The sequence below is a fragment of the Dromiciops gliroides genome, chromosome X (genome assembly GCF_019393635.1).
Source record: "Dromiciops gliroides isolate mDroGli1 chromosome X, mDroGli1.pri, whole genome shotgun sequence".
In the NCBI taxonomy this organism is placed as follows: Eukaryota; Metazoa; Chordata; class Mammalia; order Microbiotheria; family Microbiotheriidae; genus Dromiciops; species Dromiciops gliroides.
Genome location: NC_057867.1, coordinates 23,419,409 through 23,436,439, shown reverse-complemented (window position 1 = coordinate 23,436,439; position 17,031 = coordinate 23,419,409). Strand labels below are relative to the sequence as shown.

At 41.3% G+C, this 17,031-nt stretch overlaps 1 protein-coding gene across 3 annotated transcripts in view; it reads left to right on the top strand.

Annotated features, from left to right (window-relative positions):
• Positions 1-7,059, top strand: part of NUP62 (nucleoporin 62) — a 68,230-nt gene extending 61,171 nt beyond the window's left edge. For all 3 annotated transcript variants that reach the window (XM_043974738.1, XM_043974737.1, XM_043974739.1), the window contains one exon: positions 6,639-7,059. In XM_043974738.1, the coding sequence (XP_043830673.1) occupies positions 6,639-6,730 (92 nt within the window). In that variant the 3' untranslated portion in view covers positions 6,731-7,059. The remainder of the gene's footprint in view (positions 1-6,638) is intronic.
• The last annotated feature ends 9,972 nt before the right edge of the window (positions 7,060-17,031 follow it).

The following is a 17,031-nucleotide window of genomic DNA, read 5'->3' as shown; positions in this document are numbered from 1 at the left end:
AATAGGCTTTCACACGTGTGCAGCGTTAGATCCCTCACTAATCCATTTTTTTGTACATACCTAAGTGAAGTTCCTCATTTGGACAGCCCCTTCAGATGCATTAGATAGAACAAGTTTTGAAACCGTTCACATACAGTAGGACTTAACATTAAGGGGAGAAACAGATTTTTCCCCCAAGCAGTTTTCTTAGTATTTGTGAGTAAGAAGCATAACTCACAGGTGCCTTGCTATGATGCAGGCCTCAGGGGGTGTCCCCTGTGCGCATGGAGCACTTTATAAGCAAGGCTGTTGTTTGGGCTTCTTCCTGAATCAGCCTCATGCTGCTTTATAAAGGCCAAGGTTTCAGCAGAACAACTCGAGGTTTCTTTTTGGTCCAGATCTGGGATTTCATTGTTCTGGGCACTCCCCACACTGATGCAGAGAAAGAATTCACCTGCAACTTAGAGAGTTACCCAGTGGCATTGAGAGCTTAGATGATTTGCCCATGGTCACATAGGTGACTGGATAGTCCTTTTTTTTTTTTTTTTTTTTTAGTGAGGCAATTGGGGTTAAGTGACTTGCCCAGGGTCACACAGCTAGTAAGTGTTAAGTGTCTGAGGCCAGATTTGAACTCAGGTACTCCTGTGGATAGTACTTTTTAATTCAAGAATGTCCAGGCCTTTGATCAGCTAGAATGGTACCATAGAAAAGACCCTGGGCCCCGAGGCAAAAGACCTTATATTCTAGTCCTGGCTCAGCTACTCACTCTTTTGACTTTGGATGGGCAGCTTTTTACCTCTGAACCCCAGTTTACTCATCTGTAAAACAGGAATAATAATTAATAATAGCTGCTCTCCCTACCTAACAGAGTAGATAAGAGGCCCAAATGAGATGATGTGTGAAAATACTTTTGGAGGCCATAAAGCTCTTTGGTATTTCCAGAATGTATCGTTTTGTCAGTATGAGCATGCCTCCAGGGACTGATTGCCCAGTCCACACTGAGCCCATTGGCAAAGCTTGGTCGGGAAGATCAGACCTTGGATTCTTATGACCTGGCCTTGGGGACCCCAGGCTCACTTCTGCCTTTCAGTGAGGCATCTGAGTTAGACTTGAATGGCGAGTAGAGCGACACGTAAGTGTCAAATCACCTTAGTAGTGAGGAATTGAAAGCACAGCGCCCTTGAGGTCTCATTCAGAAAAGGGATTGATGATCTCCAGGGCTTCTCCTGAAAACTCAGTGCCTTTGGATCTTTGTTCTCATCAGTGCTGCCCGCCACAAGCAGCCTGTGAGGCAGAGGCATTTCCAGACAGAGTGTGTGCTTGGGTCCTCACACTGAGTTGCTGCCTGCCTGTGCTTGGTCTTTTTGCCAGCTACTTCGATAAATCCAGGTGTCATCTAAGAGCTGGGGTGCGTCCAGGACTGTGTTAACTTGTTCTTTTGCTCACTCACCTAATCAACCCAGCTTCTCCTGTTTAGACTTTGAGTGCACACATAGGGACATAGATACATAGATACATAGATACACATGTATCTCGTCAGCAGGATGGCATTCTTGTTTGTGTCTGGAAGAAAGCAAATTCCTTCCTTTTCCACAGCTCTTGAGTGGGAAGGGGTTGGGAGGATTCTGAACTTAGCTTTGCTTCTCTTTCTGCACACATAGCTCATACCAAATTTAGAGGTAAAAACGAGTACTCGTTTGAAAACCTCATTTCTATTTTCGGACTCTGGTGAAAGGCATTTAGTGCTATGGAAAGAGGGTAGATTTGGACTCCAGGGAGCAGGTTCTGGTCTTGGTTCTGCTACTTACTAGCTCAGTGGCTTTGGGCAAGTTACTTCTCTATGGGCCTCAGTTTGTCATCTGTAAAAATGAAAGGCTATGGGGCAGCTAGGTGGCGCAGTGGATAGAGCACCAGCCCTGGAGTCAGGAGTACCTGAGTTCAAATCTGGCCTCAGACACTTAATACTTACTAGCTGTGTGACCCTGGGCAAGTCACTTAACCCTCATTGCCTCACTAAAAAAATGAAAGGCTTTAGGGGCAGCTAGGTGGCGCAGTGGATAGAGCACCAGCCCTGGATTCAGGAGGACCTTAGTTCAAATCCGGCCTCAGACACTTAACACTTACTAGCTGTGTGACCCTGGGCAAGTCACTTAACCCCAGTTGCCCAAAAAAAAAAAGAAAGAAAGAAAGAAAAAGAAAGGCTTCGACTTCCAGCTCAGTGATCTGAATTTTTATTGACTTCCTATGAGAATCTGAGCCAACAGGGATTTGAGAGGCCATCTCGTTCAGCGCATACCTGAATGAGAGAATCTGTTTGACAACATAGCTGACAAAGCCCTCCAGCTTTCTCTTGACTTCTTCCAGTCCCAAAGGTAGCCCATTGCATTTTTGACTAGCTTGGAATCAAGTGTACTTTGTAAAACTTGAGGCAGAGTTAAAGGAAAGAACTTCATTTCCAAATCAGAATGAGAGTCAACTGTCACCGGGGTTTCTTCTTCCAGTTCTAACATGCAGGCTTGCCACAGCATACACAAAGCGATAGCCGGACAAAACCCAAGTTCTTGCTCTCATCCTGGGCTTTTCCAGAGCCTGGATAAGATGGGGGAAGGAAGGCTTTTTTTTTTCCTCTCTCTCCTTTGAAGGAAGACATCCCAAGAGATTTACATTTGAAGCTTTATTCTGAAAGAGTCTTGAAAATTCATTGTAAAGACTGGACCTAATGTTAGTGTAATGGTAAGCTTCTGGTAACATGGAGTCCTTTCTTGGCTTTCCTTTTTTTTGTTTTGTTGTTTTGTTTTTGTGGGGCAATGAAGGTTAAGTGACTTGCCCAGGGTCACACAGCTAGTAAGTGTCAAGTGTCTGGGGCTGGATTCGAACTCAGGTCCTCCTGAATCCAAAGCCAGTGCTTTATCCACTGCGCCACCTAGCTGGCCCACCTCCCTCCCCTTTCCTTTTGATTTTAGAATTTTTAAGTGGTAGACTTCTTTACTGGTAATTTAATAAGGGTCATCAACAAATGAATAGACTGTGCCTTTAGGATGCTTTTGTTTCCAATCTAAAGGTTTATCTGTCCTCCCTGTGGGAGCTCCTGGCATATCAGAAGGGTTGGGGGTGGGGCAGGGAAGAACATAGCTGACAAATTAGCTTTGGGGATTTTGCCTAGCTTGGTTCCATTTTGATGGCCCCCCAGTCAGAACAGCAGCCAGAAGGGCAGCTAGGTGGAGCAGTGGATAAATCACCAGCCCTGGAGTCAGGAGTACCTGAGTTCAAATCTGGCTTCAGATACTTAACACCTACTAGCTGTGTGACCCTGGGCAGGTCACTTAACCCCAATTGCCTCACTAAAAAAAAAAAAAAAAAGAACAGCAGCCAGATGTTTAATCCATAGGCTAGGATCAAAAATGTTGACTATAAGTACAATTTCCTAATTTGCTGATTAGTAGCTGAGGCCTACGGTAACACAAACCCATCGCTACAATGAATGACTTTCTGGTGCAGCACTGGTAGGCTTTAATGAATACATATATCTGTGTGAGTCTGTAACTAAAAGCTGAGAATTTTTCTAAGGATGCTTACATATGAAGTGGACGTTCATGTAGCTGAAAGCCAAAAGTGGCAGTTGGGGAGGGGCTGTTTGCCCATTATTTCTCTAAGTTCCAGAAGGATAAATGAAATGAATTTACATCCATTTTGCACCCTGCAAATGGTGCAATGAATGAACGAATGGCTTAACAACGTTTTGCAAAGAGGGAACTTGTTCAAGTCTCTCCTGCTGTCCCTGTGGACAAGCTGGAGGGAGGTCGACTAGACAATAATAACGGTTATTTAGATTTGGAACTAGTTGAAAGGAAAGGCTGGACTCAAAAGAGTAGTATATACTCAGTCGCATTTTGGAAAAACATCTTCAATGTGTAAGTTGGCCTTGAGCTATTTTTTATTTTTGTCAATAACTTGGATGGTGTGCAGAGATTTGCAGGTTGATAGGAGCACATTTGCTGGGAGGGATCACCACCGACACATGAAAAGATCTGGAATGTCTAGAATTCTAGATTGGGCCAAATCCAAGAAGATGAAATCTGATATAGGGCTAAATGAAAAGTATAGAGCAAAACTAGACAATAGTTTTTTCTGAAAAGAATCTGAGGGTTTTGGTGTATTCTAAATCACGTAGTATCATATGACAGCTTGACTGTGATTCTTGGATATTGATTGGTGAGCAGCCAGAAAAGGAAGCAGTGACAGAGAACCAGCATGGCTTCTTCAAGAACAGGTCATTGCAGTCTTGCTTCCTTGTTTGATCAAACTATAGGCCCAGGATGCTGTACATATTGATAAGGTAGATTTTAGTCAAGCTTTTGATCCAGTCTCACTTGAAATTTTTAAAAATTTAACATTTTAAATTCTGAACTGTCTCCCCACTAGAGAAGGCCACCATTTGACACAGATGTGTATGTGTATATGTACATGTATGTGTGTTCTTTCTCTGGATGTGGATAGCTTCTTCCTTCATAGGACCTTTGTAGCTGATCTGAGTATTTATAATACTCAGAATAGTTTGGTTAGTCACAGTTATTTTTTGAACAATTTTGCTATTACTGTATACCACGTTCTCTTGGTTTTGGCTCATTACACTCTTCATTATTTCATGCAAGTCTTTCCATGTTTTTCTTTTCTTTTCTTTTTTTTTTGGTGAGGCAATTGGAGTTAAGTGCCCAGGGTCACACAGCTAGTAAGTGTTAAGTGTCTGAGGTCGGATTTGAACTCAGGTCTTCCTGAATCCAGGGCCAGTGCTCTATCCACTGTGCCACCTAGCCGCCCCTCCCCATGTTTTTCTAAAATCAACCTGCTCATCATTTCTTACAGTAGTATTGCATCATGATCATATACCACAACTTGTTCAGCCACTCCCCAATTGATGGGCATTCCCTCAATAGGGGGGGTATAATTACTGCCTTTGTGGTTCTTTGCCACCACAAAGAAAATTGCTAGAAATATTTGAGAACATATAAGTTCTTTTCCTTTTTTCCCTGATCACCTTAGAAAATAGAACCAACAGTGGTATTGCTGAGTCAAAGGGTAGACAGTTTTTATAACTCTTTGGGCATAATTCCAGATTGCTATCCAAAATGACACAATTCCACCAGCAGTGTATGTGTCCCAATTTTTCCACATCCCCTCCAACATTTGTCATTTCCCCCTTCTATCATTATAGCTAATCTAATAAGTATGAGAAGATATCTCAAAGTTGCTTTAATTTTCATTTTACTAATCAGTGGAGATTTAGAGCATTTTTTCATATGACTATGTATAACTTTTATTTCTTCATTGAAAAACTGCCTTTTCTTTTCCTTTGACCATTTATCAATTGGGGAATGCTCATATTCGTATAAATGTGACAAAAGTTTTCTATATTTGAGATGTGAGCCTTTATCCAAGAAACTGTATAAAAATGTTTTCCCATTTTTTCTGCTTTTCTTCTAATCATGGCTACGCTGGTTTTACTTGTACAAAACCTTTTTAATTTAATGTAATCAAAATTATCCATTTTATATCTCAATGCTATATCTCTTGTTTATTCATAAATACTTCTGTCCTTAAATCTAATAGATAATATATTCCGTGTTCTTCTAATTTACTCATATCTCCCTTTATATTTAGGTCATGTATCCATTTTGACCTTATCTTAGGAAATGTTGTAAGATATTGTTCTATACCTAATTTCTGCCGGACTGCTTTCCAGTTTTCCCAATAATTTTTACTAAATAGTGAATTTTTATCCCCAAAGCTTAAATCTTTACATGTGTCAAACACAAGATTACTATAATCATTTACTATTGTACATTGTATGTCTACTCTGTTCCACTGATCTACCTTTCTATTTCTTAACCCATACCAGATAGGTTTTATAATTACTGCCTTATAATACAGTTTAAGATCTGGTATTGCTAATCCTCCTTCCTTTACTTTTTTTAAAATTAATTTCTTTGAAATTCTTGACCATGCGTTCTTCCAAATGAATTTTGTTATTTTTTTTTTTTTGTAATTTAATTGGGACAGCATTGAATAAGTAGCTTCGTTTAGGTAGAATTTTCATTTTTATTATATTGGCTCTGCCCACCCACAAACAATATTTCTTCAGTTATTTAAATCTGACTTTATTTGTATAAAAAGTTTTATAATTATATTCCTGCAGTTCCTGTGGTTTTGTTAGCAGGTATACTCCCAAGTATTTTATGCTGTCTGTGGTTATTTTGAATGGGCTCTCTCTTACTATCTCTTCTTGCAGAAATGCTGATGATTTTTGTGGGTTTATTTTATATCCTGCTACTTCGCTAAAAGTATTGTTTCGATTAGTTTTTTAGTTGAATCTCTAGGATTTTCCTATAAAAAGAGATATTTTTATTCCCTCGTCGCCCATTCTGAATTCCTTGAATTTCTTTTTTTTTTCTCTTGCTATTGCTAGCATTTCTTTTCTTTCTTTCTTTTTGTTTTTGTGAGGCAATGCGGGCTAAGTGACTGTGGCCCCTTGCTGAGTATTTGGTAGAGGGGGCTCTTTTTAAAGTACGGGTTAGACAAGCTGACCACTAAGGTTCCTTCCAACTCTGAAGTTCTGTAACTCTTGCCCTAGAAAAATGATTGAATCATGTGTTTCCCCACAGCCCTGTTGCAGCGGAAGGTGGAAGAGGTATCAAAAGTTTGCGAGAGTCGCCGCAAGGAGCAGGAGCGCAGCTACCGGATTGTGTTTGATTAAATGGCCCAAGATCTCTTGGATAGTGTTGTTGTGTTGTTCATTTTCTGTCCATTATATAAAAGGTCCTAAGGTTTAAACTCGAGTTAAACATACAGTTACCTATTGCAGTTATTTTTTGTTACAGTAAAGTTCGTCTGGGTATTTTTCTTCCATTCTAAACCTTAAGTAAAATATGCAGTTACCTATTGCAGTTAATTTTTGTTTACAGTAAAGTTTGTGGGACTTGTTCTCCATTCTAAATCTTTATGGTGGTAAGAGGAAAACTGTGCTGGAATTTGTCAGTTTCTGTATGCCCATTAAATTGTTCGATACTTTGTGAAGTCTTCCAACATGTGTAAATTGTATCACTTTTTTCCATTAATTCTTCCTCCCAATTTCGTCCAAAGATAAAAATGTAGGGGGAATGATGCTGATATCCTACTTAATAGTATATGCTGGTCACTGTGCTGGGCTCCAAGGGCCACAGACACAGTCCATTTCTTAGTAGGAGAGAGATCACTGCAAGCTGGGTTAATCAAGAAAGGCATGAGACTTGAGCCAGACCTTGAGGGAAGAGTAATATTCAGACAGCCCTCCATGTGGTTTTGCTAAGTACCTATGCTAAATCATTTCTTTTATTCAACCTAAAATGTCAGCTCCTCAAAATAGATGGGTTGTTTTTATTTTGTTTTGGTTTTTAAAAGGCCTAATTCCCAAACCTGACCTACATAATCTCTTCTAATTTGTTTAATTTAAATTTCTCTTAAAGGGTATCATCAAAGAACATAGGGATAGCTAGGTAGTACAGTGAATAGAGCATTGGGCTTAAAGTCAGAAAGATCCGACTTCAAATCCTGCTTCAGATACTTACTTTTAGGATTTGTGACCCTGAACAAATCACCTAGTCTCATTTTTTCTCATCTGTGAAATGGGCATAATTATAGCACCTATCTCACAGGGTCATTGTACCGATCAAATGAGGTAACATGTAGAGTGCTTTACAAACCTTAAAACAGCATATAAATGTTAGCTATTATTAAAGGCAAGAACAAAATGAGCTTCTTAAATAAGTTTCTCAGAAGTTACCACAACCTGTTAATCATCTGTAATTCCTCTGCTGGGCTGCATTTGACAACCCTTTATGGAATGCCTAGGATCCCTAGATTTAGAGCTGGTAGGGGCTTTAGAGGACAATTTAATCCAGCTTCCTCATTTGATAGGTGAAGAAACTGAGGCCCAGAGGTGACGTAGGTGCCTTGCCAAAGGCCACATGGCCCACAAAGCTCCGATTTGAATTTGTTCCCGCACTCGCCCATCCGGGCCTCTTTCCACCATACCACAACACTGAAGGAGGAAATGAGTTTTAAAGTGGATAACTAGGGATCTCCGTTAGCTACTGAACAGAAAGTATCAAATCACTTTTTTCCCCTACTCAAATTTTTCAGAGGGAGCTATTTCTCAAAGGACCAGACTTTTTTTTTTTTTTTGGAAGGAAAACTTTTAAAATGTTTTTTCAATCATAAAAGGATTTCATTATTTTCCAGTTACTTGTAAAGATAGTTTTCAACATTTGTGTTCATAAGATTTTTAGTTCCAAATTTTCTCCCTCCCCTCTCCCCAAGACAGAAAGCAATCTGATAAAGGTTATATATGTACAATCACATTAAACATATTTCTGCCTTAGTCGTGTTGTGAAAGAAGAATCAGAACAAAAGGAAAAAACCTAAAGAAAAGTAGAAACAGCATGGTTCAATCTGCATTCAGAATCCACAATTCTTTTTTCTGGATGTGGAGAGCATTTTCCATCATGTGTTCTTTGGCATTGTCTTGGATCATTGTATTGCTGAAAGGAGCTAAGTCTATCACAGTTGATCATCACACAGTGTTGCTGTTACTGTGTACAATGTTCTCCTGGTTCTGCTCACTTCACTCAGCATCAATCCACTTAAGTCCAGGTTTTTCTGAAATGTGCCTGCTCATCATTTCTTACAGAACAGTAGTATTCCATTAAAATTACATACCACGGGGGCAGCTAGGTGGCACTGCAGTGGATAAAGCACTGGCCCTGGATTCAAGAGGACCTGAGTTCAAATCTAGCCTCAAGACACTTGACACCAACTAGCTGTGTGACCCTGGGCAAGTCACTTAACCTTCATTGCCCCACCTAAATAAATAAAGTTATATACCACGACTTGTTCAGCCATTCCCCAATTGATAGGACCAAACTTTTAACGACAAAAATACTAGAATATACGTCATGGGATGCCTAATTCCATTAGTGAGTAGCCCAGGTACAACCCTTTTGAGAGAAAGCTTGGCTATTCTTTATGTTTACAGGAGTAGTATTTCTTGTTTTTGACTCTTTGCCATGGGTAGTTTTTCTTTCTGGTGTTTGTAGAATCCAAGTTTGTCAGTAAAAACTTGTGTGGTATACACCATAAAGAAAGAAATCAGAAGACAAAATAGAGAAAAAGAATAGAATGTAGAAGAAAGCCCTAAACTAGAAAGAAGTGTGACTTTTTAAAAGTTCTGAGAGTCATAGTTTCTGGGTAATTAATCATTTTATTAATAATGCCAACATTTTATTAATAAAAGGGTCAGTGACACTCTTGAATGCCAAATGGCAGTGGGCTCACACTTGGAATAGTGGTTGTTCTTGAGGGTGGCAAACAACTCTGATTGGTTAACAAATAATTAGAGAGAATGAATATTACAATGAGAGATGGACCTATCATTTACTTTTGGGGGGGGAGGCAATGAGGATTAAGGGTCACACAGCTAGTAAGTGTGAAGTGTCTGAGGCTGGATTTGAACTCAGGTCCTCCTGAATCCAGGGCTGGTGGTTTATCCACTGCATCACCTGGCTGCCTCACTATCATTTACTTCTAAATTACCCCCAGCCTCAGGGAAATCTAGACAAAAAATCTCTGTCCCTTACCCAAGCCTGAGCAGTAGACAATGGGCTGGGAGTTTCACCTTAGATTAAATTCCTTGTAAGCTTGGTTTGGGTAGCAATAACTAGATTGAAGAGAGTATTAACCCTATCTGCTGTCATCAGTCCTGTCCTGCTAAGCCTTGAAATTCGGACTTTAGGAAAAGGAGAACTCTAATCTCCCCAAATCATTGATTATTACTCACTTCTCTCAGAAGTCAAGGCATTAACTTTCATATCAATGCTGCCTTCCACTAGCTGGCCAACCCTGGATGTATCGACTTCATCACGTTGGGTTTCAGTTTCCACTGCTAAGGAAATTGAACTTGATTCCTTGAAATTTGTCCAACTCCCATTTCTCATGATTCAAGGGGGGAGAATCACTGATACCTCTAGAAGAAAACTACCTATAAAGCAGTGCTTTTGGACACACAAGAAGTTTTGTGTGTCCTAGACCCCCTCAGAATGTTTGAAAAGGCATAAAGTAAAATAAATAGAATTACAAAGGAAAGCAATTAAATTGAAGTACTTATCAAAATATATTTTTAAATTCATATCTAAGGGCAGCTAGGTGGCACAGTGGATAAAGCACTGGCCTTGGATTCAGGAGGACCTGAGTTAAAATCCGGACTTAGACACTTGATACTTACTAGCTGGGTGACCCTGGGCAAGTCACTTAACCCCCATTGCCCCACCAAAAAAAAAGGAAAGTAAGTTCATATCTAAATCACTATTGATTAAAGAAATACAAATTAAAACAATCAAAAATGACATGCTGGGGCAGCTAGGTGGCGCAGTGGATAGAGCACCGGCCCTGGAGTCAGGAGGACCTGAGTTCAGATGCGGCCTTAGACACTTAACACTTACTAGCTATGTGACCCTGGGCAAGTCGCTTGACCCCAATTGCCCCACTTAAAAAAAAAAAATGACATGCTGGAAGGGATAGGGGGAAAATAGATAATTTGGAAGTAGGCTCAAAGGGCTATAAAATTGTATCACCTTTGACCCAGTAATACTACTACTAGGTGTATATCCCAACAAGATCAAAGGAAAAGGACCTATATGTACAAAAATATTTATAGCAGCTCTTTTTGAGGTGGCAAAGAATTGAAAATTGAGGGGATACTCATCAGCTGGGGAACGACTGACTAAGTCGTGGTATGTGATAGTGATGGAGTACTATGATGGTGGAGGTAGTTTTCGAAAAACCTGACAAGACCTATATGAACTGATACAAAATGAAGTAAGAGCTGGGAGATCACTGTGCAGTCACAGCAATGTTATCACGATGATCAACTTACGATCAATACAGTGAACCAAGACAATTCCAAAGGACTCATGATGAAAAAGTGCTATCCATCTCCAGAGAGAAAACTGAATGAACTCTTGAGTGCAAATGGAAGTATCATTTTCTTGCTTTAAAAAAAAAAAAGAATATGGCCAACATAGAAATATGTTTTGCACAAGCTCACCTGTGTATTGATAGATTGCTTCTTTTCTCAGTGGGTAGCAAAGGGCTAGGAGGAAGGGAGAGAATTTGTTACTCAAAATTTAACAAGAAAAGAATGTTTAAATAGTAATACATTTGTTAGAAGGAATTCAGAGACTGGCATCACAGGGCTATAGATCTAAATCCTTTAGGGTAGAGGTTTGCAGTGCTTTAAGTTGAAGGTGGGCATTTCAGGAGCCAGTTAGCTATGGGAAGTAAACAGCTCCTCTTGCCCAAACTTTTGCAGTTGCCTGCAGGTTCATCTGCCTACCACCAGCCTCTCCATGCTTCAATCCATTCTCAAGTCCACCATCAAAATGCTTTTCCTAAAGCTCCAGTCTGTCGTCTCCTGTACTCAAACTAACGCTGCTCCCTATCACCTCCAGGATCAAATATAGAAAAGCCTCCATTTGATGTTCAAAGCTCTTCACAATAACATAGCCCCATTCCTACTTTTCTGGTGTTCTTCTACCTTACACCCCACTGTGACTCTGCCATCTAGTGGCCTCTTTGCTGTTCTCACAAGACGCTCCTGCCCAGCTTTGGGCATTTTCAGTGGCTGTCCCTCATGCATGGAATAGGGGAGGATAGATGGAGCTGCAGTGTATAGAGTACTGAGCTTGAAATCAGGAAGACTCCTCTTCCTGAATTCACAACTAGCCTCAGACACTAGCTGTGTGACCCTGGGCAAGTCACTTAACCCTGTCTGCCTCAGTTTCCTCATCTATCAAATGAACTGGAGAATGAAATGGCAAACCATTCCAGTATCTCTGTCAAGAAAACCCTAAGGGGGGTAGCTAGGTGGCACAGTGCATAAAGCACCAGCCCCTGGAGTCAGGAGGACCTGAGTTCAAATCCGGCCTCAGAAGCTTGACATTTAACTAGCTGTGTGACCCTGGGCAAGTCACTTAACCCTCATTGCCCAGCAAAAAAAACCAAACAAACAAAAAACCCCAACCCTAAATGGGGTCATGGAGAGTTGGACACAACTGAAACAACCAAACAACAAAACATGCATGAGATGTTCTCCCTCTTCATCTCTTGCCTCTTGGCATTCTTCAAATCCCAGTTTCTAAAGAAAATCTTTCCTAGTCCTTCTTTAAGTTTACTGTCTTCCCCCTGTTGATTATTTCCTATTTATCCTGTCTATAGCTTGTTCATACATAGTTGTTTGCATATCGTCTCTCCCTTAAGTTCCTTAAGGGCAGAGACTGGCTTTTGCCTTACTTTGTATCCCAAGTGCTTAGTATACAGTAGTCCCTGGCACATAGTAGGTGCCTGATAAATGCTAAATACCTAATAGCTGTTTTAAGAAGGTGGCATCAATGAATGGGATGCAGATTTTTTGACTAATGCTTCAGGTAGCGGAATGACATGGCAAAATGTGACTTCTGACTGGAATGTGGGAACAGAAAGGTATATACCTTATAAAGGAACAGATTAGATTAGGAAGGTAGTGAGACCACTTACTTCAAGATTTATGCCCTTGAAGAAATCCATGAATGGGAGAAAGGGAAGCTGTGGTGGAGAAGAGAGAGGCAAACAAGCTGTATTGAAATAGGAAAATGCTATGGATTACCTGATAGAATGCCAAGGAACCTATAGTTAGGATCACATATGCTTGAGCAACTCGAAGGGGGTAAATGATTAAATGCTTATATCCTAATAGGGAAAGAAGAGACTGTTTTCTTCAGAATCCCATTTTCTTCCAGGTCAAAGAGAGAACAAAGACAAATTCAGGGCCTGAATAAGATAGAAAGGCAGGAGAAAATGATACATCAGAGAAGAAATGAGAAGAAAGAGGGAGGAACTTTGTATTTCTCACAACTGGAATAGGTTAGAAGAATATTCGAGGGCAGCTAGGTGGCGCAGTGGATAGAGCACTGGCCCTGGAGTCAGGAGTACCTGAGTTCAAATCCGGCCTCAGACACTTAACACTTACTAGCTGTGTGACCTTGGGCAAGTCACTTAACCCCAATTGCCTCACTAAAAAAAAAAAAAAGAAGAAGAATATTCGAACATGAAGGTGGGGAGAAAAGTAGGCATTTCTCTACCGTTTTTATCGGGAACTTGACAAAGGAAGATTGGATACATGCACACAGAGTTTAGTGTAGAAATTTGTTCAACAGAGAAACAGGGAGAGGGAATAGAGGGGAGTGGAGGGAGAAATTAATCAAAAGCAGAATAATTATTTGTTTTGTTTTTGGTTTTTTGTGGGGCAATGGGGGTTAAGTGACTTGCCCAGGGTCACACAGCTAGTAAGTGGCAAGTGTCCGAGGCCGGGATTCGAACTCAGGTACTCCCGAATCAAGGGCTGGTGCTTTATCCACCGCGCCACCTAGCTGCCCCCAAAAGCAGAATAATTATGAAGTATTATAAAGGGGGAATTAAAAAGAAAGCGTAAAACAGTAATTTGGGTCTGGACTCGGGGAAAAGAAAGGTAGAATAGGATCAGATTACTCCAATTATAAATTAGTGGTGGTTATCTCATTTCCTTCCCCCTTTTTTCTTGGGGGAGGAGAAAAAATAGGATATAGGGGGCAATTTTTATTGATTGATTAAAGACGTACTCTTATGTAGTAGGGGCTAAAGATACAAATACAAACACTTAATAATCAGCCTTAAATATGAATGGGAGGACCACTTCAGGCCTGGCCCAGCTACCTCTGTAGTACCCCTTGGAGTCTGAATTTCACTATTCACCAGTCTCCTGTGAAACTGAAAATTGGTCCCTCATTTTATTTTGTATTATTTTAAGGCTTATGTCATTTATTATGTTCTATTGACCAATCCACTATGTGCTGGTTGACCCCCTCATTGTGAGTTTGAGCTGCCCCTAGCCTCTCATTTCAGTTGGCTATTGTGAAATTGGGGGGGGAAGGGCAATGAGGGTTAAGTGACTGGCCCAGGGTCACACAGCTAGTAAATGTCAAGTGTCTGAGACTAGATTTGAACTTAGGTCCTCCTGAATCCAGGTGTTAAGGGCTAAAATTCTAGCTAAACTATCTAAAATATCTAATGAGTGGTCGCCAATAAATTATAAGCTTTAGCAAGAGTTACGCTTTTAAGCATTTATTAAGGAGAATAAGAATTTGGTAAAGAGAGAAGAAAGGCCTAGATTCCTATCTATTAAAGGGAGAGCGCATTTCTAGCTCCCTTCTCTGCCGGAGTCCTCAGGAAAGAGCGCAAGACAGAGCGCTAGTCTCTGCCTTCTTCCTCCCACTAGTCCCCGTCACTTCCTGATGCCAAAGAAAAGACTCCTGATCTTGCCCTCAAAGACCTTCGCTTCATGGGCGGAACTCTTCTACAGTAAGTCTCCAGCAGGTGGCGTCATTCCAATCGTTCCACAGGGCTGGTGTTTTATCTACCGCACCACCTAGCTGCCCTATCTGTTGTGAAATTTGAAAAGATATTCCATAATTACTTATTTATTGAGAATTGTATCTAATTGGTGTATTTAATCAGAGTCAATATTTATGAATCAAATTCAGACTGGATTGCATAGGCTCTAGTAGTCAAATTTGTAAGAGTTTAACTTTTGGGGCAGCTAGATGGTGCAGTGGAGAGAGCACCGGCCCTGGAGTCAGGAGGACCTGAGTTCAAATCCGGCCTCAGACACTTAACACTTACCAGCTGTGTGACCCTGGGCAAGTCATTTAACCCCAATGGCCTCACTAAAAAAAAAAAAAAAAAAGAGTTTAACTTTCCTCCTACTATGGGCTAAAGTCCAATCACAAAAGTTCTAATCTGTGTGCTTTTGCTGATCATGGGGGAAGATGAGTCAGTCTGGTGATAGGATGTTTGCCCACCACGAGACTTTCCGGAGGATGTTAGTCATGGGATGTTTGATCCACCTGGTGAGGAACTGATAGAAGCAGCACCAACCAATCAGGAGTGAAATACATCTGTATAGTCACTATGGAAATGCTATGAGTTGCTCTGCTTGTAGGTTTTATCCTTGACTACGGAGGAGTCTTACATTCAATTTATTGTTATTTGCCAGCCATACTTATATATTAATCATGCTCCAGACTTTGTGCCTCAGTTTCTCTTTATCACAGGTTTTTATTGCAACACACCTACTATTACATCTTTGGGGAGGGGGCGGGGCAATGAGGGTTAAGTGACTTGCCCAGGGTCACACAGCTATTAAGTGTCAAATGTCTGAGGCTGGATTTGAACTCAGGTCCTCCTGAATCCAGGGCCGGTGCTTTATCCACTGTGCTACCTAGCTGCCCCTTACTATTACATCCCTGTGCTTTCTCTTGTTTCTCCTCTTAACCATGTAATAATCACCAGCCATTTAAAAGAAAACCCCCTAATTCTCTCAACCCTAACCTACCCATATCCCATCCAACCATACTCATCCCTTCCACTGTGCCCTCTGGAATTCCCATTCCATAGTTAAACTCCCCTTTTTCCTGGACCTCTTTCTCCCACATTCCTTTCATCTTTTAGCCCTAACTCAAACCTTGCTCCTTCCCTAATGAGAGCATGGCACTGTTGATACCTTCTCTCAAACTACCTCCCTCTCCCCACCCCCTCACCCCCATAACACTGGTCCTGGGAGAGTGACCTGGAACACTCCTTGGTTCCTGCTGTCACCTTCTGCCAACGTCCGCCCTTATACCGGGGAACCTTAATATCTCTGCAGATGCTTCCTCAAACTTCCTAAACTCCCATTTTCTCAGCCTTCTTAAGACCCACTTACTCCTACTTCTCCACCTCAGCTACACATAGGCACGGCCAGACTATGAGTTTTATTCCCTCGATGTTTCACTTCCCTAATTAGAAACTCTGACATCCCCCTATCTTACCATAACTTTCTATCTTTCCACCTCTCCCTATGCCTCAGCCCTCCTAAAACCTGTTCTTTTTTCTGCTTTGGACCTCCAATCCTTCCATGTCTTGGTACTTTTTTTTAAACTTTTCAAAACTATAAGCCAGTGATAAGAGTTGTACTAGATACAGGATTTTTTTGTGTGTGTGTAGAAGAGGTAGAAGGGATGGGGAAGGGGGAAATGATACACGTGTGTGCACATAGATACACAGGATGAAGGGAAGAGACAGTGGGCAGCCATGGCTCCCGGCTAGTCATGTTTCATGATCTGTATTTCCAGTAGGTACTTGTGTAATGGGTAAAGCTAAATATGTGTGGTCACCTTACCTGTCCCCGGTGTGGGGAAAGCTAGCTAGGATTTACTTATAAATTAGAAGCTTCAGCAACAGTTTAGGCATTAAGCATTTATTAAAGTATATTAGAGGTTAGCAAAGCGAGAATACGTGTCTCTGAAAGAATAGGAGAGCCTAGCTAAGATCTACATGGGAGAGAAAAAAAACTACCTCCACCTAGCAGATCACGCTACCGAGAGAGATCCTGAGTCTCCTCGAGTGGAAGCTCCCTGCGGGACAGGAAGAGGGGCCGTCCCCACACACAGCTCCAAGCTAATTGGCTGGTAGCATTCAAGTCCATTGATTGACATGACTTGAAGGTGGTCCATGAACTGTGAGGTAACTTCCTGACGCTGGCTTGATCTTAGAAAGGTCACCCCATGATTTCTCAGAGGTGGGGGGGGGCTGGTAATAATAGTCTCACACTTGTAATCTGTGGGATTGGGGGGGACAGCTAGGTGGCACAGTGGATAAAGCAGTGTTCCTGGATTTAGGAGCACCTGAGTTCAAATCTAGTCTCAGACACTTGACTAACTTCGTGACCCTGGGCAAGTCACTTAACCCTCATTGCCCCGCATAAAACCAAAACAAGTCTGTGGGATTTATCCAGAGCTCAGCAGTATGGGTTATCAATGTTGGGTTCTCCTAGTGGGATCTGGCTAGACAGTACGATGGTACTGACATCATCCAGAGCTGACCACTTAATCTTGAGAATGCCCAAGCAGATAT